This window comes from Purpureocillium takamizusanense, chromosome 4 (genome assembly GCF_022605165.1).
Source record: "Purpureocillium takamizusanense chromosome 4, complete sequence".
In the NCBI taxonomy this organism is placed as follows: domain Eukaryota; kingdom Fungi; phylum Ascomycota; class Sordariomycetes; order Hypocreales; family Ophiocordycipitaceae; genus Purpureocillium; species Purpureocillium takamizusanense.
This window is the reverse complement of record NC_063071.1, coordinates 296009-317320: the sequence shown is the minus strand read 5'-3', so window position 1 is coordinate 317320 and position 21312 is coordinate 296009. Positions and strand designations below refer to the sequence as shown.

At 54.8% G+C, this 21312-nt stretch overlaps 8 protein-coding genes across 9 annotated transcripts; 3 read left to right on the top strand and 5 right to left on the bottom strand.

Moving 5' to 3' along the window:
- Positions 1 to 135: 135 nt before the first annotated feature.
- Positions 136 to 1199, top strand: JDV02_004745 (L-lactate dehydrogenase (cytochrome); the record flags this gene model as incomplete). Its single annotated transcript, XM_047985979.1, has 6 exons — positions 136 to 201; positions 259 to 333; positions 388 to 533; positions 597 to 621; positions 679 to 1107; positions 1167 to 1199. 6 exons carry the CDS (start codon positions 136 to 138, stop codon positions 1197 to 1199), a joined length of 774 nt encoding a protein of 257 aa, XP_047841959.1.
- Positions 1200 to 1658: 459 nt separating this feature from the next.
- On the bottom strand, positions 1659 to 3980 carry JDV02_004744 (uncharacterized protein). Its single transcript, XM_047985978.1, has one exon. The coding sequence runs from the start codon at positions 3604 to 3606 to the stop codon at positions 2008 to 2010; it is 1599 nt and encodes a 532-aa protein (XP_047841958.1). The 5' UTR covers positions 3607 to 3980; the 3' UTR covers positions 1659 to 2007.
- A 503-nt stretch (positions 3981 to 4483) lies between these two features.
- Positions 4484 to 5433, bottom strand: JDV02_004743 (uncharacterized protein; the record flags this gene model as incomplete). The annotated part of the gene is made up of 2 exons (XM_047985977.1): positions 4484 to 5162; positions 5259 to 5433. The coding sequence occupies 2 exons, from the start codon at positions 5431 to 5433 to the stop codon at positions 4645 to 4647; spliced, it is 693 nt and encodes a 230-aa protein (XP_047841957.1). The 3' UTR covers positions 4484 to 4644.
- Positions 5434 to 6303: 870 nt separating this feature from the next.
- INDA1_1 (Amino-acid permease inda1) lies at positions 6304 to 8654 on the bottom strand. Of its 2 annotated transcripts, XM_047985975.1 has the most exons (4): positions 8166 to 8654; positions 8032 to 8089; positions 6792 to 7912; positions 6304 to 6710 (listed from the first exon to the last, which is right to left on the bottom strand). In XM_047985975.1, the coding sequence occupies exons 1-4, from the start codon at positions 8466 to 8468 to the stop codon at positions 6450 to 6452; spliced, it is 1743 nt and encodes a 580-aa protein (XP_047841955.1). In that variant the 5' UTR covers positions 8469 to 8654; the 3' UTR covers positions 6304 to 6449. The 2 variants fall into 2 exon arrangements, with proteins under 2 accessions (XP_047841955.1, XP_047841956.1); XM_047985976.1 differs by having other exon boundaries at positions 6792 to 8089.
- Positions 8655 to 11140: 2486 nt separating this feature from the next.
- Positions 11141 to 13277, top strand: JDV02_004741 (uncharacterized protein). Its single transcript, XM_047985974.1, has 4 exons — positions 11141 to 11290; positions 11355 to 12586; positions 12673 to 12777; positions 12889 to 13277. Exons 1-4 carry the CDS (start codon positions 11221 to 11223, stop codon positions 13135 to 13137), a joined length of 1656 nt encoding a protein of 551 aa, XP_047841954.1. The 5' UTR covers positions 11141 to 11220; the 3' UTR covers positions 13138 to 13277.
- A 514-nt stretch (positions 13278 to 13791) lies between these two features.
- JDV02_004740 (uncharacterized protein) lies at positions 13792 to 16504 on the top strand (the record flags this gene model as incomplete). Its single annotated transcript, XM_047985973.1, has 5 exons — positions 13792 to 14211; positions 14263 to 14292; positions 14352 to 14878; positions 14928 to 16154; positions 16206 to 16504. 4 exons carry the CDS (start codon positions 13792 to 13794, stop codon positions 16114 to 16116), a joined length of 2166 nt encoding a protein of 721 aa, XP_047841953.1. The 3' UTR covers positions 16117 to 16154; positions 16206 to 16504.
- On the bottom strand, positions 16122 to 19495 carry JDV02_004739 (Beta-mannosidase). Its single transcript, XM_047985972.1, has 4 exons — positions 19028 to 19495; positions 18892 to 18969; positions 18001 to 18824; positions 16122 to 17940 (listed from the first exon to the last, which is right to left on the bottom strand). Exons 1-4 carry the CDS (start codon positions 19219 to 19221, stop codon positions 16181 to 16183), a joined length of 2856 nt encoding a protein of 951 aa, XP_047841952.1. The 5' UTR covers positions 19222 to 19495; the 3' UTR covers positions 16122 to 16180.
- Positions 19496 to 19629: 134 nt separating this feature from the next.
- JDV02_004738 (uncharacterized protein) lies at positions 19630 to 20187 on the bottom strand (the record flags this gene model as incomplete). The annotated part of the gene is made up of 1 exon (XM_047985971.1): positions 19630 to 20187. The coding sequence occupies one exon, from the start codon at positions 20185 to 20187 to the stop codon at positions 19630 to 19632; it is 558 nt and encodes a 185-aa protein (XP_047841951.1).
- Between the last annotated feature and the right edge of the window lie 1125 nt (positions 20188 to 21312).

Sequence of the window (21312 nt, the reverse complement as noted above, 5' to 3'; positions counted from 1 at the left end):
CGACCTTATCGTACGCACCTCATATCCCTCATTATCGGGGTCGCCAATACTGACGAGGCTGAATCTTCAAGGACCACTATTTTGGGCCATAACTTCTCAGCCCCATTCTACATCAGTCCCTGTGCGCAGGCGGGAATGGCCCATCCCGATGCTGAGATCAACTTCGTCAAGGCTGCTGCCAAGGAGAACATCCTTTATATGGTGCGACGATTATTTCAGCTGTGGAAAACCCAAGAAATTTCTGACATAATTCACTAGCCCGCACTGTTTGCGACGCGCACGATCGAGGAGATTGCGGCAGAGAAGGCGGAAGGACAGGTCACGTTCCAACAGGTTGTTCTATTACCGACCTCCAGGGCCTAGATATTTGTGCTAACCACTCAGCAGCTATACTTGTCTGCTGAGAACGATACGGAGACGGAGGAGCTTATCAGAAGGACCGAGGAGTCTGGTGCCAAGGCCATTGTTTTCACAGTGGATTCCGCTGCCGATGGAAACCGGCATCGTGCTGCCCGGTACGATGTCGGCTCAGCGTAAGTGTGATCGGCCACCCTGATTTCCGTGCTTATCCCGAATCTTTCTAACCGTAAATACAGTGATTCTTCATACTCAAGCTTCACAGTACGCTAGATTGTAATCCAACCTATGCCGTTGAATCAAATCGCTAACTGGCTGTAGTGGGAGTATTACGATAAGCTTGTCAAGATGACAAAGCTTCCCGTCATTCTGAAGGGAATCGGGTCCCTTGCGGATGCAGAATTAGCTGCCAAGCACAACGTGCCAGCAATCATCTTGTCGAACCATGGCGGCCGCCAGCTGGATGGAGCACCAACGTCGCTAGAGGTTGCTATCGAAATACACCAGAAGAACCGCGACCTTTTCACGAAGATGGAAATCTTCGCAGATGGTGGCGTTCGATACGGCTCAGATGTGCTCAAGCTGCTCGCTCTTGGCGTCAAGGCGGTTGGCCTTGGCCGTCCTTTCATGTACGCCAACATCTACGGCCAAGAGGGTGGGGAGCGGCTCATCCAGCAGCTGAAGAAGGAGATTGCCTTGGATGCCGGAAACCTTGGGTGCCCGGACCTTCGAAAGATCAACGAGGATTTTGTAAGTCACGCGTATTGACTGCATCTTTTTGAAGATTGTTACTGACGGCCTGTTGGCAGGTGGACTGGACGCCCAAGCAGTGCGTGAACTGATGCGCTCTTCACTTCACCGCCCCGAGTATCTAGACACATTAGACTGTACCATCAATTCACATAGGGGCGTACCTTACAACTTGCGACTGAACCTGCAACAGCGTTTGTGAAGGGTAAAGCCCCTCTGCCCCTTTGAGAAAAGGGACTCGTGATGCAACTAGACCGAGTCGTACGGTGGCGTTCTTGCAACGTTGAACTCGAGCAGGAGCCTGTAGGTCGTGTCCAGCAACAATGCACATAGACATGGACAGCTTATGTGTGCGATGCGTATCACAAAATCTTGCACGACGCCCCTTCGGTCTGTCTGGCTTGTCGCTCGGACGCGTGTTGATGTCTCATATGCTGGAATGGGTCGAGGCGAGTCGGCGGCTAGTTGGCGCGTGTCGATGGCCCCCTGACAGCGGTAGAGTACTAGTATCAATGCGAGTTCACGATGGAATGGCGGATCAGGAGTATAATATCCGCGCAAACACAAATTATCATATTTCGTCGGTGGACCGTGCTGCTGCGTATCGCCCTGCAGACAGCACTGTCACCGTGTTTTCTCAGCAGGCAGTACATACTTGATACTTTAATAGGTTCTCGATCCAGGCCCGTCGAATGTCTCAAGTTTGCCGAATTTCAATGCGCCAAACAATGCCCGCTTAAAGCTCTATACTTCCCATGATGACGGAAGAGAAAGGATGGAAGTAAATAACTGGAAGTGCAAAAGCATGAAATATGACCCAAGAAGATACTCCATATATCCCTGTAAACAACGAGGAGCGCCGTGGGAGTGGCGGCCCGCTTAGCGCCTCGGTACTGACTGTCATCCGTGGCGTTGTCCAAACACTCGGCCAAACACGTTGGAGTCCTGTCGCTTCCACTCAAAAGATGGCTTCTTGCAATGGCAATTCGGCTGCGGCTGCTGCTGCTGCTGCTGCCACTTGGGCGGCACCCGAGGCGGAGCCGGAGCCCGAGGAAGAGTACGATTCCCTTGTTTTGTTGAATTCGACGTCGGGCTTTTAGATGGGCGGCGATGGTCGCTGGAAGAGCGTCCGTGAAAGAGGTGAAAGGAACGTTGCTGGTCACTATCTCGGTCCTCGTCGGACGAGTCGTCCTCGAACACCGATTGCGGCTCTGGGGTGGGTTCGGGCAGAGGGGGCAAAGGGCGGTTGAGGAGGTCGGTCATGGACCTGTGTTGACGTGGGCGACGCGGGGTAGGGGCGTTGACGCCGGCTGCCGGGAGCCTGGTGCACGACGATGTTGCCATATTGTACATACTCGGTTTCGGGGCGTGGAGTGGGCTAGGACGAGCATCAGGCGGCCGCTTCGCCTGTTGTGCTGTGAGCTGCAGGGGCCTCGCCTTCATCGCCAAAGGCGGGACTAGAGGTACGCTTTTGGCTGTGGAGGGTCCCATGGGAACACTGCGCCCTTGGCTGGCAGCAGAGCGATACGGCCCCTGATGAGCAACAACGCCCTGGTTTGGTCGAGGAGGGCGGACTGATCGTAAGGCTGCCTGCGGTGGCGGCGGCGGCGGCCGGTGATTTCGGAAAGCCGCTTCGCTTGACGTAGTTTCGGGGGATAAGCGGGCGGGGGTATCTGAGTACACACTCGGCGACTCTGTTCGCGGCGGCGGCGGGCGAAAGGGTGGAGGATACATCTGGCGTCCCCAGTGCTCGCGTCCCGGCAATGGCCACGGCTGCCCCTGGTTTTCCGGAGACAGTTGTCGACGAGATGGGTTGAGCGGTGGGATCGTGTCTGGGTAGTGGTTCTTGGATGGCATCCCAGGCTGTTGCATGGATTGCTGCAAAGCTTCTTGGGTCCAGAAACTGTCCCAAAGCCGCGAGGTATATGTATGGCATTGATAGTCGTCGTCGAAGGACACCTCGGATATCGTACGATCATCAGTGAGGCCCGGTGACGACCCATTAGACCCCACCGAGGACCTGGCCGACTTGCCCGTCGACGGCCGATCGGTCGTATACGCGGCGGCGCTGTCGTTTCGCGGGTACGAGTAATTGGCCACGGTATGGGTCACGGAGCTGCCGTCGAGGCTGCTGCTCCCGCCGCCGCTAGCAGCGTCCACGGGGTAGAACTTGGATACGAGCGTGAGCCCGGCGGCGGGCTTGCCATCCTGGTCGACGGCCAGGTGTGGTTGTTGTGCCAGCGGAGCGGCCGCGTACGTTTCGACAATGTACTTGGATAGGAGGGTCAGTTCGGTCAGCTTGCTGGGGTCCATGATGGTGGCGACGGCGTTTCCGCTTGGTGATGATGGCTTTGCATCCCCAGCCAATGCTAGGAGAAAAGCATCGCGCGAAGCAGCGATACACGAGGAGAGGTCCATGGCCCATGTTCGATGAAGAGAAAACGTGCATGCTGAGATATTATACGGGTATGATCCTAATAACACCTGGCAATCGTCCATCGTGTGAGACACTCATGTGAGACGCAATTGGGAGCGCAATTGGCCGGCAAGCCTGTCGTTGTTTACTCTTCATCTCGCTGGGTCATGACACATTCCAGCCGTGGTCATACTCGCGTGCGCCACCGTTCTGGTCCTCTGCCTGGCCAAGCATAATAAAATCTCCTCCGAGCGGAGGGCAAGGGATTTGAATCGTATGTATGTGGGCCTTCGAATGCTTGCTGCGATGCTCCTATGCTTGTCATTGAGCCCCGATAACCCCCGCTTACTATTTGATCCTTCAGGCCTGTTCCTCCGCGCTTAGTTCAGGCCTTCGGTGATTATACATGTGCAGGTCAGATACGGCAAAGCAGATGACAGAATGCCGCGCTCACTACTAGCAATACAATCACAACTGGAAAATGGAAAGGGAAAAAAGATCGCATGAAGGACGTCTCGTGTTTAAATCCACTTCCGTCGGTGAGGGGCCCCGCCGTCGTTGGCATAAATTATGCTTTGCTTGGCTGAATTGCCCTTTCTCCGTGCTCGTGCTCAACAAGGTATGTGCATTATGCGAACCAAGGGCCTACGCACTTTGATTACTTGGTGGTTGGAGGCGTGTGTCGTTTGGGTGACCTGGTCCATTGTACTTATTAGCGAGCCTTGCCTCGCAGCGCTTTGCGCAAGCCCACATCGTGGTAGTCGCATCTAATGCGTGCTGGAATGTGGCATGACAGCTTGCTACATAGCACCCTTACGATACTGCTCGCCAGGGCTGATGGACGCGCAAAGGCCCCTGACCCTAGTAGGGCTGCGCCGAGAACCGGTCTGCAACAGATCGTGAAAATCTTTACCAAAGCGACCGGGCAAAGATGGTTTTTTTTTTTTACTGCATGGTATATCTTGATATTGATTCATCACTATAGTGCCAAACTGGTGGGATTGCAAGCCTTTCGCACTGCCCACTGTATACAAAGTGTACCCTACAGGATATTTGCCCGATAAATAGAAGACACAATGCCGTTCTCTAGTATTACAGGTACCCGTCATCGCATATCTCGATCAGTGTCTTCGTCGGCTGTAGTGGTTGTCTGCCTCAAGCTCGACAAATTGAGGCGTGCCATGTTCCGAAAGCTCAGCAACCCACCGTTCCCCTTCCAGTTCCCCGATAGTCTTCTCGTTCGATAGCACCTGGGCGCCCGTCTTGCTTTCGGGACTGTCCTGCTGATCCGGGACCGGAGTAGTATTGGCTTTTTGTCGTTTCTTCCTCCCCAAAAAATATGCCCCAAGTATCAGCAGAATCACCACGAGTGCTGCGCCAACGCCAATCCCTGCCTTTGCCCCGGTGGACAGCCCGCCCGTGTTGGAGGAGTCCGTGGCTCCAGCATTCGCGGTCGGGGTAGTGCTCGAGCCCGACGGATCGGTGGCATCGGGTTTAGCACTAGTATCCGTGGCAGAGGACGCGTTGGTCGCGCGCCCGGTGCCTGACGTTGACGGGAGGGCGGTAGACTTGGTGGTGGCTGTCGGGGAAACGGTGCCAGTGGCTTGCTGGCAAATTTTGATGAGGTCGCTGCCGGCAGCTGCACAGACAACAAGCGTTAGGATGCGATTGATATGTGATCAACCACGGAGGTCGTAGGAGTCTCTGGGCAGGCGGCAGGCCACGAGATTCTTACCTATTACATCAGCTGTAGCGCATGAACTCAGGATGCAGCTCATCAGCGTCGACCCGTCTGTAGACGATACGTCCTTGGTGCAGATGCATTTGACATCGTTGATGTCGCAGCCGGCGCTCTTGGCCGCATCTTGAAGGCATTTCTTCACGCAGCTTGACAGTGAGTCGAGAGACATTTCGATGGGATTGATGTCTGCGGCTTCCCCTTAATCGACATGTTTAGCGTCTGGCGATGGTGGTGAAATGGCCATGATCCCGCGCCTGTTTCATTTTCATGGGAATTCTCCCGATTATAAACCCCGCGCTGTTCGATTCAGCCGCAACGAAAAGGGGCTAGTGGGCTTGGGCTTGTCCGTGCTGTTGCTCCCATCACGAGGAGCCTTTCTCAGTGTGACTGCCCGAGGCGCTGATGGCACCCCTGCATGCGAGATTGAGGCGTCGTCCAGCTGAAGCCTAATGCTCAACGTCGTTGGTGTGCGCAGAGTGGCTGTCGGGTATGATTGCTTGGCGAATAGCCCGGCATAGCTTTTTATAGCATGTTGTCGCTTTGCTTTTCCAGCTACTACTTCAAAAACCCTGCCCAGTCCACAAGTACTCCCAATTTTTAGGGACCGCCTTCGCCAAGCCACGAAAACGTGTTGGTATAAAAACCTTTCAGGCATTTTTTCCAAGCGGTCAAGTTCAAGTATGAAGCGAAGTATGCCCGCAGTTGGGCACGTAACGTACTTGTTGACATGGTTATTCCAAGCAGAATCCGAACGACGATCGATAGTGACCAACCCTCATTGTAGCGAGGCATGACTTGGACGCTGTCGCACTCAATCGTTGAACATCAGATCTACACGTAATACGCATGTTAGAGCTTGCATACCATTTCACTAGAGCAATGCTTTGCAATAATGCGACCAACATACGAACGGCAGATGCAGCATTACATGTCATTGGACAGAACATGAGGGTCCTCCCAACAGAACGCCGAAAAGACCGCGAACCTGCTGCATTTGAGGTCAAAGATGTGTCAGCGAATTTTACTGTCGTCCTTCAGTGGCCTCTTTGAGCAACACAGGCTCGACATAGATCTGATTGGTATGAATACTGGCTTGTGGCTCGTGCTTGATGATTCAGTCAATGTCAAGTATGGATGTGAGATAATTCTCATGTACATCTTCCCTTTCTACATCGGGCCAAGAGTTTACATGATGATGTTCAACGCGCGCCTCCAAGCAGGCCACGCCGCAACCTTGGCCCTGTAGGCGTTGATCTCATCCCAGTCCAGCTCGCGACGTCCTGTATCGACATCCATTTGAGAAGTCCTGAGCCAGCCCTCACGCTTCCAAAGGTAGCCAATCAGCCAGAACATGATAACAACAGGGGCCGCGAGATACTGCTTGAAGAAGCTTTCGGCGGTTCCGACACCAGGCTTGCCAGGAGGCGCGGCAACTGCGGTATAAAACTGATGAGAAGTAGTTAGCATGTTTATATGAATAGACAAGGGCTGTTGGATAAGGGAAAAAGCGCCTGAGCCTGCACTCACCTGTGCAATAAGTACGATAGCACAGAGGAAGAGACCCAGGTAGGAACCATAAATGCCTCCAGCAGCCCTGAATGGGATTTCGTCTAGAGTGTGCCCGTGGTACTTCCAAGCCTTTCGGAATCGAATGTGTGCCAGACAGACGGAGCCCCAGGTGAACAGCGCAGCGAGGCCGGACAAGGCCTGGAGCCAGTCGAAAACAGTAGGTCCTGAAGCACTCAGACTGACAAAGGCAACGAAGCCAAAGAGAATCAAAACGATGACAGACGGCAGAGGACGCCCGGACTTGTCAATATAAGTGAAGAGCTTAGGCGCATAACCCTGCTGGGCAAGGGCCGTAAGGGTACGTGAGCCGCCGTAGACGCCGGACACACCAATTGACAAGACGGAGGCCAGGATAACGAGGTTCATGAAATGGTCGAATCCTTTGAGACCGGCGTACTTGCCAACAAGAACGAAAGGCGAGGCTTTAGGGTCAGCGTAGGCGCTATCCGAAAGCAGGGCAGGGTCGTTGCAGTCGATAAGTAGGCCGACGAAGAAGAGACCGAGGATATAGAAGAGAGTGATTCGCCAAAACACCTGTTTGATGGCGCCTGGCATCGACTTGACCGGGTTGCGAGATTCGGCCGCGGCGAGACCGACCAGCTCAGTTCCGGAAAACGAGAACGCAGCCGTAACGAACACCGCGCAAAATCCCTTGAAACCGTTCTTGAACGCGCCGGGATCATACCAGAGTCTAGCACCCCAGTATTCGTCGTAGCGGCCGCCGGAGGGACCACCGCCGCAGACAAGAACAAGGGCAATAATCATGAAAATAACGGTCGCAGAGAGCTTAAAGGCGGATGCCCAGAACTCTTCCTCGGCGTATCCAAGGGCACCGAAAACGTTGATTATAATGATGACGACGAGGAAGAGCGCAATCCAGACTCCGACTGAGATATCCGGGTTCCAGTATTGAATAGTAATGCCACAAACAGTGAGCTCTAGAGGCAAGACTGCTGCCCATTGGAAGACGTAGTTCCAGCCCATGGCAAAGCCCCAAGCGGGATCGATAAAGCGAGCGGAGTAGGTATAGAAGCCACCAGACACGGGATACAGGACGGCAAGTTCACCGAGCGCGTACACTGCCGGTCGGTCAGCTCGTATTCATAGAAGTAGAGGCAGAGGCAGAGGTATAAGGTTGATGTGAGACACAGACTAGGTCTGCTCATATGAGCTGATAAGGTCTGTCAATAAAACTCACCGACGTTGAACATCATGATACCGATGATGAGGAAGTCGATAAACAAGCTACCAGGGCCCTGTTCAGTGTCAACAAAAAACGGGCACTAGATAGATTGCAGGCTCTGTTCTGGAGGGAACTGGTTCAAGACGTACACCTTTGCTCAGGGCGCCTCCGGAGCCGACGAAGAAACCGGCACCAATCGAGCCGCCAATTGCAATCATATGCAGATGGCGAGCGCGCATGGGCCGCTCCAGCTCAACAATGCCAAGGCCGTAGTGAGCTTTGCGGAATGAATCGAGGTTGAGGCCATTGCGTGTCATGTAGTTCTCGTGAGGAACGCAGACGACCGACTCCTGCTTGCCGATGACTTGGCTTGTGCCCTCAGAGGCGCCGCCATTGCCACCCTTCTCGGCATCCGAGGGGCTCGACTGCAAGACCTCATCTTTGGCAGCCATGTTTGCGAGTTTCCCTACCGAGTAGGACCTCCTTTGCTGAGCGGTTCTAGATGACACCACGGGAGGGCAGGACGCGGAGATGCCACTGGGGGAGCAGCTGGGGAACCAGAGAGACGCGACATGCGCGGGGAGGGGGGAGGCGACGCTCCATGCTCTATTTAAAGGGGGCGAAACAGAACAGACAGGCTTCTGGAAGGATTCATCAGAAGATCTGCACTCAGCCGGGATCAGCGCGGCCACAGCTACGGAGAGACGGACGGGGTACTTGTCCCGTAAGCTGAAGCCCGCTTGGTCTTGTACATGCAACCACCATGAACCCGTTGCGGCAGCACTGCTAGACCGGAACTTTTGTTTGATAGCATCGGATCAGACGGCCCCCGGGGATAATGGAGAAGTGGGCCGCGCGAGACGCCCCGTCCGGTAGGCCAGACGGGAAGCGATGCCATGACTGGCCAGTCGCCGGCCTTGCTCAACGTCTAGTCGCGTCCGCCTTAAATCTTTAGGTTAATCGCTCGCTTGTTCCCTTGCAACTCGCACGGCGTGTCCATCGGCCGCTACCCCATCCATCCAGCCCGTCAGATTGTACGAGACGGGGAAAACTGGAGACTGGGGGGGGAGGGGTCAAGGCCAAAGCATCGAGCGAATTAGTGTCGCCCCTTCTGACATTAGCAATGCAGTAACCTTGGTAGCGTCGGATGACCGCGTGAGCAAGCTCGCCGGCCGTCATTTGCGGAGAGCATTTTAAGGTGCTTGCTTTAGTGAACCCCCGGTCCTGATTTGATGTGACCATGCTGGGTACCTACATTCTGGTTAAGCAGCAGCTGGCTGCAGGCATGGCGGGCATGGATTCCAACATGGATCGTGCTGCTTGTTGGTCCGTTGTTTATCAGTTTGTCTGGTCTTCTCCCTTGGACTTCTCCACCGACCATGATAAAGACCGGGCGGGCGGCCCTCCCACCACCCCAAGTTCGGGACCCCCCTTCCCACCTGTCGACTCCTGCTGCAATGCAGCAGCGGGCCATGTCCGCCCCAGCATGTGGAAGCACGGCACGTGGCGTCTCACTTTCTGTGGCATTTCCAGAATGCTTCGTAGAAGGACGTTTGTGCGAGTGCGCAAACGTTTGAGCGAGAAGTGGCATACATATAAATATATATATATAACAAGACGGTTGGGTCCGATGGCTGGATCTGGAGGCTGACCGGAAGTATGCACGATGGGCTTGGCACGGGGCTTCGCTAGGTCAGCCACCCTCGGCCGCGCCCGAGCGCCCTTTCTGCGTTAAATCTGCAACGGGTGAAGAAAGGCCCAACCGGCAGGCAGTGTCAACGCAAGACGACGGTGAGCCGCAGAAGCAGAAGCAGAAGAAGAAAGATACGCGTCAATGACCTAGTTGACCTCTCTCACAGCGGCGCACCGCCGTGCCCTAGTTCGCTGCTTTGGCAATTTGCTCGAATCCCTGCCGTGCATGCACCTACCTACCCACGAGGAAACATCACAGGTGAAGCCAACAAGAGAGACGTCCAGGCCATTGAGGCATATTCTGCGAGGCAGGGCCAAGCAAGGGATGCAAAAGGGGCTACCGCATTGGGAGCTGCGTCGTATCTAAAAGCTGGGGAAAGAAACGCGACCGAGGCTGGGGTCAAGCTGACATTAGTACTACAGCTAGTTGGCGGATATCGACGGCTCGTGTGGGCTAGCACCTTAACCTGGCCTCTACCAGAAGTCATGCTTCTATGGTTGTCCACATGGTGCACCTCGGGCCACATGCTGACAGGACACAGACCCGTGCTTGAAGCCAATAACGCTGGCACGAGTCATTACTCCGCAAACTGTCCCAAGCTACCCGATCCTGCCAAGTCCAGCCAAGTGGACGCTGCCGACAGTGGTGGCTGCGGGGGAATGTGGGCATCGCGCTGGGGAAGCTCGTGGAGCTGTGAAAAGAACCAGGCGCCTCCACGATCGACCCCGGAAATGGACCCAGTTCCGAGAGCTGGCATCTTGCAAACTTGAGACGCTTCTTCTCTTGGCGGTGGGCCGCGCTTGGCAACATGTCGCATCCAACCTTCAGCATCCAGCGGCCAAATCATCAATGCACCTTGAAGCTGACATACATCGGTATATATAGAGAGCTCTCTGCGACAGCGACAGCGCACTGCATTGAAGCGTAGGAACTATGTTTTGAAAAGACGCCCCGCCCAGCAGCTACGTGGATGCACTGGATTTTTCGCTTGGTCTCACTTGGTGTCGCTGCTGTCTGGTGTGGCGCGTTGCGGGGATTGCCAATGTTTCGGGATCGTCTTGTCCGTGCGCCCGACTGTTTCTTTGGGTTGCGTGGCTAGTCGTAGTCGCTACAGAAAACCGCGGAAGCTGGCGAATTCACACATCATCCGGCTTTCCGAGTTCCGCATTGTGGCGTTGAAACGAGCCACAGGTCCACTGAGGTGGATGCAGTTCCCTCGCTTGCGCAAGATAACGGAATTAGCAGCATAGCATTGACTGATAAAGCTTGGGATGCATGGTAGCGACGTGTCGCAACGCAATAGTAGAGCCATGATAAAGAGATCCACGCCGGGAAAACTGCCGACGTTGCATCAATGCCACGGCGGCAAAGGGTACATCAACAGGGCCTCGCCTCCACCCAAGCTGTCATCTGAATCATTTTACCGTTACTGCCCAACTTGTCTTGGGCTCGTTACTGTTGCACATGCGAAGACCATCGGCACCTGTTGACCACGAGCACCTTCAGGAAAGATGACCGACCGCTCCAGTAATGCTCAGGATGAATCTTTCTGGGCACCCGGTACCATTAATCTCGAAGAACGTACGGTTTAGCTGTCGGACCTCCCGTCGAAATCAACGTGACTGACTGACTGAGGGCTACGCAGTGCAAGAGTTTAGCAACAAAATCATCCTGCATCCTATTCCCACCTCTGACCCCAACGACCCCCTGAACTGGTCCGCCGGACGAAAATGCGTAAACTTCGCACTCGTGTCCTTCTATGTCTTGATGACTTTCGTTCAACTTGACATTGGATATACAGCGTGGGGACAGTATCAGGGGGAGCTCGACTTCTCCGTCAGCCTCTTGAACGGTGGCGTGGCCCTTCAATACGCCGGCCTGGCCATCGGCTGCTTCTTTTTCGTCCCGCTCGTTCACAAATATGGTCGACGCCCTTCTTATATCGTCAGCACCGTCATGCAGCTTGCGTCTTGCGTCTGGTTCGCACTGATGAAGCGCCCGGTAGACCTGTGGATCAGCAGCCTGCTGTCGGGCCTTGGTGGCGCCACCAGTGAGACTATTGTGCAGATTACCATTGCAGATCTCTTTTTCGTTCACAATCATGCGGCACTGAATGGTTGCTATCTACTCTTTGTTGCAATCGGCGCGTTTCTCGGCCCGGTGGCATCTGGGTACATCGTCGACGATCAAGGGTGGAGGTGGATATGGTGGTGGTGCGTTATCCTCTTTGGAGCCACCCTAACGTTGACGATCCTTTTCTTCGAGGAGTCGAAGTATACGCCTATACTTAGAGCCCAAGTTCCGAGCACTCCGGGACCCGATGAGCCTGCGGATGCTCCTGATAAGGCGCACATCGAGCGAGCGCAGACGCGAGACAACGAGCATCCTGGCCATTCAGCCCGAGACAAATATGGCGTCGTCGAACGAACGCTGTCTAATGTTCTCCTCGACGAGACAATTCCTCTCAAATCTTACCGTGAGCGACTTGCCCTCGTCACTAAAACGGAGGGGCCGATCCTGCCCCATCTTTCTCAACCCATTGTTTTGCTCTTCACATTCCCGGCCATTGCGTACACGGCTATAACCTACGGTACCACGTTGGCCGAGTTTTCGATTTTGACTTCCGTTCAAGCGATATATCTGTTCGAACCACCTTATAATTTCTCGGCGTCGGGGGTAGGATTGATGAACCTTGCGCCCTTCATTGGTCATCTTCCGGGCATCATCATCGGTGGATACCTCAACGACAAGTCGATAGTGTGGCTCGCGAGGAGAAATGGCGGAGTCTATGAACCGGAAATGCGACTGTGGCTCGCGTTGCCCTCCATAATCCTCACGCCTGCAAGTGTCTTGATGCTTGGAGTTGGGCTAGCATATGTCAGTCTTTGCTTGCGTGGCAACCTCCCGTTTCTGGGACCATGCTGTGAACATTGTTGGGTAGATATTGTTGACACTTTGTATAGATGGCTCCCTGGCCCCTTCTGGCCGTTGGATTCGGTCTGTTTGGCTTCAACCTGGGAGCCACGAGCAGCATTGCGCTTTCGTACGCCATGGACTGCTACCACGATGTAAGCCCGCTTCTTTTGCAGAGTCATACTTGAGTAGACTCGTCGAATCTACCGTCTTGATCTCAGCTACTGCAGGCCGTCGATAGTTCTGGCTGACGCTAGTATTGGCAGGTTATCGGAAACGCCCTCGTTGGAGTCGTATTCACGCGCAACGTCCTCTCTGTCGTAGTGCTCTTTTCACTTACACCATGGATCGATGGGATGGGCTTGCGGGATATGCATATCCTTGTCTCAGCATTTTCGTTCTGCATTCTGCTTATTCCGGTCCCGCTGCTCATATGGGGCAAAAAGTCCCGAGTGTCATTGGCAAAGACCTATAGGGACATGGCGCGACGACAGCCCACCCATCGAGACTTTTGATGTATCTGTGCAGCGGTACGAGGTACATCTATGTCGTTGACTCATTACCAGCATTTGACGCCCCTGGTGGGTTTTCTAAAGCGTCTGTAGGCAGTACAAAGGCGATGTGGCCTATTCAATACGACTACTTCGAGACTTCACTACGTATGGCTTTGAATGATCTAGGTGATCGCATTATGTGGTGCCAAAGCTTGCAACCGGACATGCGGGCCGATGCTGTTCATCCCCGTGCTATCACTCGCTGGGCCGGGAATGAAGCACGTAACCTTGGCATTTCGATGCAGCAAGTCCGCCGGTCACACCATCATGAAATGCATATATCATAGCTTTTGCAGCAAAGATAGGCCGAGGTGGTGCAGAACAATGACGCGCTCGTCACTCGGGGTGTTGGGAGCGTGACGATCCTTCGGCCAGCACTTGCAGCGAAAAGCCGAGCTAAGGATCGGCGGTGTCGACATCGCCGCACATCTGGTAAGACCAGCGTTGCACAGGATTCAGGAACATCATCAGATGCGGGGGCGGGGACACTGCTGGCTCTGGCTAGGATAAAAGAAGGTCCTAGACCACCGCAAGATGCATGTGAATATTAGGCTTGGAAACATCTTCAAGATCGCATAAGTTGAGTGGTACTAGGTTCACTCATTACTTATCGTCATGTTGCTACAGCTTGCTGCCCTTCTGACACTCACGGCCGTGATCTGCGCGACTTCGGCACCGACCTCATCTGAACGTCGGCTCGCGCAGCCTTCCTGGCACAAATATGTCAGGTCTCCTCCGTCTCTCGACGTGCGACCAGCGAAGATACTCGACTCATATACCGTTGGCAATGTGCATAATCCCGAGGGATTTCTATCCGGTGGCCGGCCGACAGTCTTAACTCGAAACTCGACCGATCGCGAGCACCCAACTATCGTCATCGATTTCGGACAAAATGTTGCGGGAGTGCTCAAGATTCAGTTTGCCGGCTCCCATAACAGGACCCAAGGGCTGCCAGGACTAAGAATTGCCTTTGCCGAGACGCTGGAGTTTCTGAAGAACCGGAGTGACTTCACGCGGTCTGACAATGCGGGAGGTGTACGGTTATCAGGCCCAACACGCTGCAACGTGTGCTGACCGAAAGATTAGAGCGAGAAAATTACCAATGGAACTGATCAGGTAAGTTCGTGTTGGTGCCCTTGGCAAGATGTTGTGGTGTCCTGACAGTAAGGGGACAGATCGCGGTGAAAAACGAAGCGTACACTTGGAAAGACCTGCATGGGTGTCAATTTGGACGGCAGGTATGCTCAGATGGCCTCCATGGTTTTCGATATGTCAAGATATGGCTCGATGCGCTCCCCGAGGATGCGCCGTACACATCACCTGTGGGCTCGATATCAATCTCATCCGTCACATTGGAGTGGTCGGCTTACTTGGGTACACCCGACACCTTTACTGGCTGGTTTGAATGCTCCAACGAGAAACTCACGCAATGGTGGTACGATGGCGTGTACACCGTCGATCTCGGGACGGACCTGTTCCTAGCAAACGAGACGGAGCCTCGAGATGCCAGCAGTCCGAGCCTGGAGGGAAAGCAAGTGCTGTTCGACGGCGCCAAGCGTGATCGGGACCCTTACGTGGGCGATTTGGCGGTCGCTTCCTTGACATCTTACCTGTCACACGACTTTGCCGAATCCACAAGGAACGTTCTCGAGGATTTGGCTCTTCATCAGCGCGCAGACGGATGGATACCTCCGGCGAGCATGTAAGCCAAGCTGAACTGCAGCGCCCGAATGGAGACTGACTCGGAGCAGAAATAATTATACACTCCCACTATTCGACTATCCTCTCTGGTGGGTGGTCTGCAGTGTGGACTACACCATGTACACTGGCGACGTGTCCTACACAAAGAAGTACTGGGCTGTTTTGCGCAAGGTCCTTGACGGGTACTATCCAAAGTACATGGACGGAAGCAGCGGCCTTTTGGTGAAGTCTGCGGAGTTGGGCTACGGGGACTACGCCTTTCTCCCACGATCCGGGCCGATTACATACTACAATGCCCTCTACGTCTACGCATTGAGATATGCCTCCACACTGGCCGAGACCTTTGGTTGGACAGACGACGTGCAGCGTTGGCTGCCTCATGCCGAAGCCATTGGGATGGCTGTGAGGCAGCACAATTTTGACACCAAAGTCAATGCGTTTTACGACGGCGGTCCGTGTCCCAAGGGACAGACAGGCTCCTACTGCGATGTTCACTCACAAGACGGAAACTCCCTCGCCATCCTAGCCGGAATCACCGACAAGAATACGTCGGCACAGATTCTGAACTATTGGAGCAAGGTCGCAAAGAGGCCGTACGGGAATGCGTTCTACGACTCGAGTGTACTCAGTCCCGATAACCAATTTGCGGACCGCGTGTATGCGTTCATCTCATACTTTGAGCTTCGAGCAAGGCTTACCACCCCTGGAACGTCCAACTCAGGCTTCGACGAGATTTCTCGCTTGTATGGCTGGATGTCGTCGCACGATCCGGGCATCACGATGTGGGAGGGCATCGGCCCAAGCGGGTCCGCATACCAGGGCGCATTCACCTCAATGGCTCACGGGTGGTCTACGGGTATCGTTCCGCTTCTGAGCAACCACGTCCTGGGAGTTACGCCGTTGGCACCCGGCTTCAGAAACTGGAAGATATGCCCGCTACTCGACTTTGGAGACGTTTCGTGGGCCAGGGGCCAGGTGCCAACTCCCTACGGGAACTTGGAGGTTAGCTGGGCCAAGCATGAGCATGACCAGGGCGTGTCCCTCATCATCAGTGCTCCTAGAAGAACCAAAGGCATTGTTTGTGTGCCGCGAAGTGGACAACAAGACCTAGTCATTCGGGTTAACGGCACGAGAGTGTCTACGGACGCTGTTCCTGAGTCGCAGTTTGGGGCACAAGAGACAATCTCGGTGTTTCATTTAGGAGAAGGAGCGCACAACGTGACATTTAGCCCCGAATAGTTAATGGCATCTAGACGTGTATTGTAAGGCCGCTGATAGTTAAGTAGTACCGCATCCTAAAAAGTTAGTCTTTCTGACCCTCCCCATAGATGCTGTCTGCCGTCACCCGATCCTCCCAGCCAGGTGAGCTGCCACTGATGACAGAGTATTTGACCAGTCTTGTCTGTCCCTTGTTTAAGAGGAAGGCATTTTCGTCAAACGAGACGATGACCGACGAGTCTCGGTCCGAGACGCTCAGCCACGTCCAAGCACTGACACCATGCTTGGCGGTGACCTCGAATGCGTCCTCACCTTTCTTATAGACGACGCTCAAGCCGGGATCAACCAGCGCTGCGGATGACAAAGGCGTTGGGGTGAATGTGTTTGTGTGCCGATATGTTCTCGTTGCGTCTCCGTTTATCGGTGTCCCGGTGGCTGTGAGGTTGGCCACGAACAGACATTCCGTGGCATTGAAGCCTTTCGATTCCGCCAACTTCGTCATGTTGAATGAAGTAAGAAGCGTAGTGTTGATTGCCCCGATGGTGAATTGGACCTCTTCTTGTCCAAACTTGGACGATGCGCCCGTCATGTGGTCGAAGTCCCCTATCGTGTGGTTCAGGCGGCGACCATCCCAGCCGATCCACCCCAACGTCGCCGAACCCTTGACATCGCTCCACAAATCGCTGACAGCATATACGCTCAAGATGCCGGAGCTTTGGTTGAACAAGGGCGCCACAATCACCGACTGGTAGATGTCTTTGGCGACGTTGTGTAAGACCTTCCAGCGCCCGGAGTACTCAATGCCAGCCCAGGTCGGGGCTTGCCAGATGTCTTCCAACTGCCAGTACAGACTGCCCAGCTGCCTTTCGCGGGCGCCTGAGCCCACGCGGTAGAACTGGATCTGGGACTTGTAAAAGTCGGCTTGGAAGATTTGCGTTGCGTGGCACCATGACGAAAAATTGGCAATCGGGTCAGCCCTGTTGGGCAGTGGATAGTACTCGCTCACGGCCAGCGTCATCTCGGCCATGCCCTTGCTGGAGTTGTCGTAATTTGTTATGTTCAACCCACCAGCTGGGTAATGATGATTCCGGAGCATTATATGTGAACTGTTGAAGTAGAGCTCGTCGTCCGGTAGTGCTTCTTTCCAGGTTGCGAGGCTCGGCATGGAGTGGAAGCCAAACTCATTGGCGAATCGCCCGACGGGGTACGTGCTGATGTTGAAAGCTTCGCGGTAATTGTAGTTGTAGTGATCAGTGTCGCCATATAGGGAGCCCTCCGTCTTGTTGTTGTATCTTTGAATGATGGGGATCGGGCGAGACCAATTGAATGAGAGATATCCGTTCTCTGTGCTGCTTGGCATGTATGTTATGCTGCGACTGTTGCCATATACAGCAGGCAGAAGCGTCTCAATGAAGAGCGTCTCATATTCGTGCAAGTATCTGTCATAATCTTCCGGTGCACTGCGGTTGACGCCCGGGAGCTCCAAGCTCTCCAGCTCGTTGCCGCCGGCCCAAAGCGCCAGCGAAGGGTGGTGATTCGTGCGGCGAACCTGGTAGACGGCCTCTTGGCGAACGTTCTCGAGGAAATCCTCTGTGACGGGATACAGCGCGTCGCCGAACTCGAACTCGCTCCACAGCAGAATACCAATCTCGTCTGCGGCGTCGTACATGAAGTCGGGCGAGTAGGCTCCGCTGGCCCAAACGCGGAGCATGTTCTGGTTACCGGCCACGACGGATCGGAACAGTGTTTGGATACGCTCAGGTGTGACCCGCGGCCAAAACGCATCTGGAGGAATGAAGTTGCTGCCTTTGGCGTAAAATTCGTGCCCATTGATCTCGAAATGCCCTGGCGAAGGTCAATGGGCCTGGACATAGGTAGATGTGCAGAGCAGTGATCGTGACTTACAATTGTTCCCGGGCGCAATCCCCTGTGCGAGCTGCGTATCGGTAATCTCACCCATATTGAGTACAATGGTTCTGAAGCCGGTTCGCTTTGTGACAGATGCCAGTGTCTTGTTCTTATTCACCACATCCACTGTGATGTTGTAGAGGTTCTGCGCACCCATTCCGCTCGGCCACCACAGCTTGTACTGCTTCGCGTCCAATGTGGCAGAACCAGTGATGACGTCGCCAGCATTGCTGATGTTGGTGAGGCGGTCGCTCGTGACAATTCTCCCAGTGTCATCCTTTACCGTGAACTTCATCTCGGCATCCTTGGGGAAGCTGTTCAGGGCGTCGATGCTGCAGTTGAGCACCCAGTCCGCCGTCTGGTCCGGCGGCAGGTTGTTCACCTGCCCGTGGCGATAGAGATCCATGACTGAATTTGGCACGTACACCTCATCCGGCGTCAACTGGATGATCCACGCCTTCTGCCAAATGCCCGCGGGAGCAAACGCCGGTCCCCAGTCCCAGCCAAAATCCGACTGCTCTTTTCTGATGAAGGCGCGATGGGGGAACTCGAACCATCCCTCGATGCCCCATGGCCAGGTTTCGGCGTCCGGTTGTGATGCAAGATAGGCAGCCATGTTCGGCGCACTGGCAAACGTCACCTTGAGCTCCGGTGTCTCGCTGTCGCACGACCTGGCCGCGTCGGACACGTCGAGCCGCCACTGCCGGAACTGGTTGTCCGTGGTTGCGACATGTCTGCCACAGAAGGAGACATCTGCAAAGGTATCGAGCCCATTGAACAGGATAAAGGTCTTGAGATCGCCGCTCGTGTTGGCCGTCTTGCTGCATTGTGTGAGGTCAGGCCAAGGGCTTCAACATACATGGCCTGTGAGGCATTCGGCACACTTACAGGCCCTTGACCTCAGTCACATAAGTCCAATTGGCCCAAGCGACCCAGCGCAGGTTGAAGTCGTTGAGGCCAAAATAACTGGTAGCATTGTGAGATCGCTGAGGGAAGCAAGAACCAAAGGGCGGCTCGTACGTACGGATCGCCAATTACCTGAGCAGCGTGCAGATCGAGGTGCACATGCGAAGGCACTTTTCCAGGCACTGAGATGTTGAGCGGCAGATTTTGCAGCCTCCACGCTTGGTTCGAGAGATCCAGCACATGGTCCGCCACGGCATCATGCCCCAGCGCAGTGCTGGCGAGCACGAGTGATGTCAAGGTGCACGGCTTCATGATGAGAGAGGCGCGTCAACATAGCGATAGTAGATTTATTTGAGAGACAAAGTCAAACCGTTCTGATATAAAAGCAGTACAACTCCAAGTGCCCAAAGACCAAATTCAGAGTGAACGAGTGTCGGAGGTATATGTTGCCGGGTAGGTAGCGATCGTCAGTCGTTCCCCCGCGTCTGGTGTGCCGCGAACCCGAGTGATTGTGATGTGACGTAGCAATGGCAAGTCCCGACGCTTTCTTCCCTTCGCACTATACCCGTGTAGCTCCCGACGCTTCCTTTCCGCTCGCACTATTTCGACCCCGCTGGACATTCAGTTATTCTTTTTCCCGGTGGACAAGAGACAGACCCCCTCCCCTGCTCCTCAAACGCCGCGCTCCGCTTTGGTGGTCGTGATGAGTGAGTGTGGTCTCTACTTGGACTTGGGGCAGTCGGTCGCAGGCGAGGCAGCGGCATCCTTGCAAAAGTCAAGGCCGTCCGTCCACTGCATATATCCGACCCAAAAGCCGAAGCCGTCGTCGGGCTTCTTGCCTGCGATATGGCCAGAAAGCGAGCCGGCCTTGTATAAGCCACATCGGTCGGTGACAACCTTGAGCGCCTCCGTCACGTCCCCCTTGTGCACGAGCTCATGGTTCTTCTCCTCCCATCGACACAGGAATGCGACGGTGCCGCCACTGATGCTGTGGATGGACGTGCCGGCAAAGGGGAGACCGCCGTCAGGAATCTGCGCCACAAGAGCAGCCACTGCGTCGTTGGTGTCCTTCTCGGCCAGCTTGTTGTCGCAGCCGCAGTGAGACATAGGCCAGTTCGCCGGCACGAGATCCTTGTCGCCTTCACGCCGAGTTGCCTGGTGCAGAGATTCGAGGCCGCCACCACTGCGACGCGCCACGTTGCCGCCGCCTGAAGTTGTGGGGACGGTAGCCGCCGAGGACACGGCAGCAAGGCAGGCGACGAGGACGAAGGCGTGCATGGTGCGAGAGGTGTCGTGGAGGCTCACGATGGGTGATGGTTGCAAGGGTGTACAGTGTACAACAGAGAAACGGTGTAAGGTAGGCAGCTGGCTTTGTTGATGAGAGAGGTTGTTGTTCTGGTTATGATGATGGAATTCAGTTCCCAGCTACGGCGATTAACTCAAGCTTTTATACACGGACGAACTTGCGGTCGCACCTTCACGATGCAGGTTGAATCAACAGCTTTGGGGACGATGACGAATGTTTTTGCGCGTCCATCGTGGATCGTCGCATCCTTCCGACAACATGGCTGCGAGCTTAAGTTTTGCGTCGGGGAACACATGGAGCTCAGATGGCGCCGTGCAATAGATTATTTAGAACCTAGTCGTTAAAAATGGTGTCTTTGGTGGGGTTTGTTTGGGAAGTTGTAACCAACCTTTGTGAAGCCCCTCTATACGTACGTACGAAGTAGTGCGAAACTGCCCTGGAACACCCCCGGCGGAGGGGCCAGGCCGCGCAACAATGCTGGTCTCCTGGCCCCTGAGCAAGTGACCCCAGCCACAGTTGGGAGCACTTCACTCGTCCGTACTACTACCTAACAGGTCATCTGTGTAAGACACCTGGAGAGCCGATCCGGGCCTCGGCCTTTGGCCTGTGCCTTCCAGCAGTTCCCACGGATTGCCTGTCCGACAGAGCTATGGCCCCCGAGGGAGCTTTGCCATGACTGAAGGGGCAAAATAGGTGCTCGTGGTTTTCCCATTTCAGGCACGATGCCTCTGACCACCATATGCAATAATCCCCTTGGTTCCGAACCCCTCCCCTCCTAAAGAAAGTTCAACTGCTGTGCCTTCGTTCTCAGGTCCATTACGTTTGGATCGGCTACACGCACAATACACATCGTTCACCATTCATACCCATCCAGTGCCTTTGCAGAAGACCGCAGCATGAAATTGGCCCCCGTGCACTGGCCCTCGTGTTGGCTCTGGTGGACGCGGCAGATGGAAACATGAAGTTTCCTTACGACAGACGGCACGGTCTCCCTTGGGTATGGTCCCACGGATAGGTAGCCAGGAGCAGGAGTCAGGCGGGGCGCGATCGTCCCTGGAAGAGTCAGGTGGCGACGCGTCGCGGCGCGTGAGCCTCTC

Coding starts and splice junctions, on each gene's coding strand:
- JDV02_004739 (XM_047985972.1), bottom strand. CDS start 19,221: ATGAAGCCGTGCACCTTGACATCACTCGTGCTCGCCAGCACTGCGCTG. Junction 18,825..18,891: donor GTGACTGAGGTCAAGGGCCT/GTAAGTGTGCCG, acceptor CACACAATGCAG/CAAGACGGCCAACACGAGCG. Junction 17,941..18,000: donor GATTGCGCCCGGGAACAATT/GTAAGTCACGAT, acceptor GACCTTCGCCAG/GGCATTTCGAGATCAATGGG.
- JDV02_004744 (XM_047985978.1), bottom strand. CDS start 3,606: ATGGACGATTGCCAGGTGTTATTAGGATCATACCCGTATAATATCTCA.
- INDA1_1 (XM_047985975.1), bottom strand. CDS start 8,468: ATGGCTGCCAAAGATGAGGTCTTGCAGTCGAGCCCCTCGGATGCCGAG. Junction 7,913..8,031: donor TATCATGATGTTCAACGTCG/GTGAGTTTTATT, acceptor ACCGACCGGCAG/TGTACGCGCTCGGTGAACTT. Junction 6,711..6,791: donor CTATCGTACTTATTGCACAG/GTGAGTGCAGGC, acceptor ACTTCTCATCAG/TTTTATACCGCAGTTGCCGC.
- JDV02_004741 (XM_047985974.1), top strand. CDS start 11,221: ATGACCGACCGCTCCAGTAATGCTCAGGATGAATCTTTCTGGGCACCC. Junction 11,291..11,354: donor TACCATTAATCTCGAAGAAC/GTACGGTTTAGC, acceptor AGGGCTACGCAG/TGCAAGAGTTTAGCAACAAA. Junction 12,778..12,888: donor CCATGGACTGCTACCACGAT/GTAAGCCCGCTT, acceptor TAGTATTGGCAG/GTTATCGGAAACGCCCTCGT.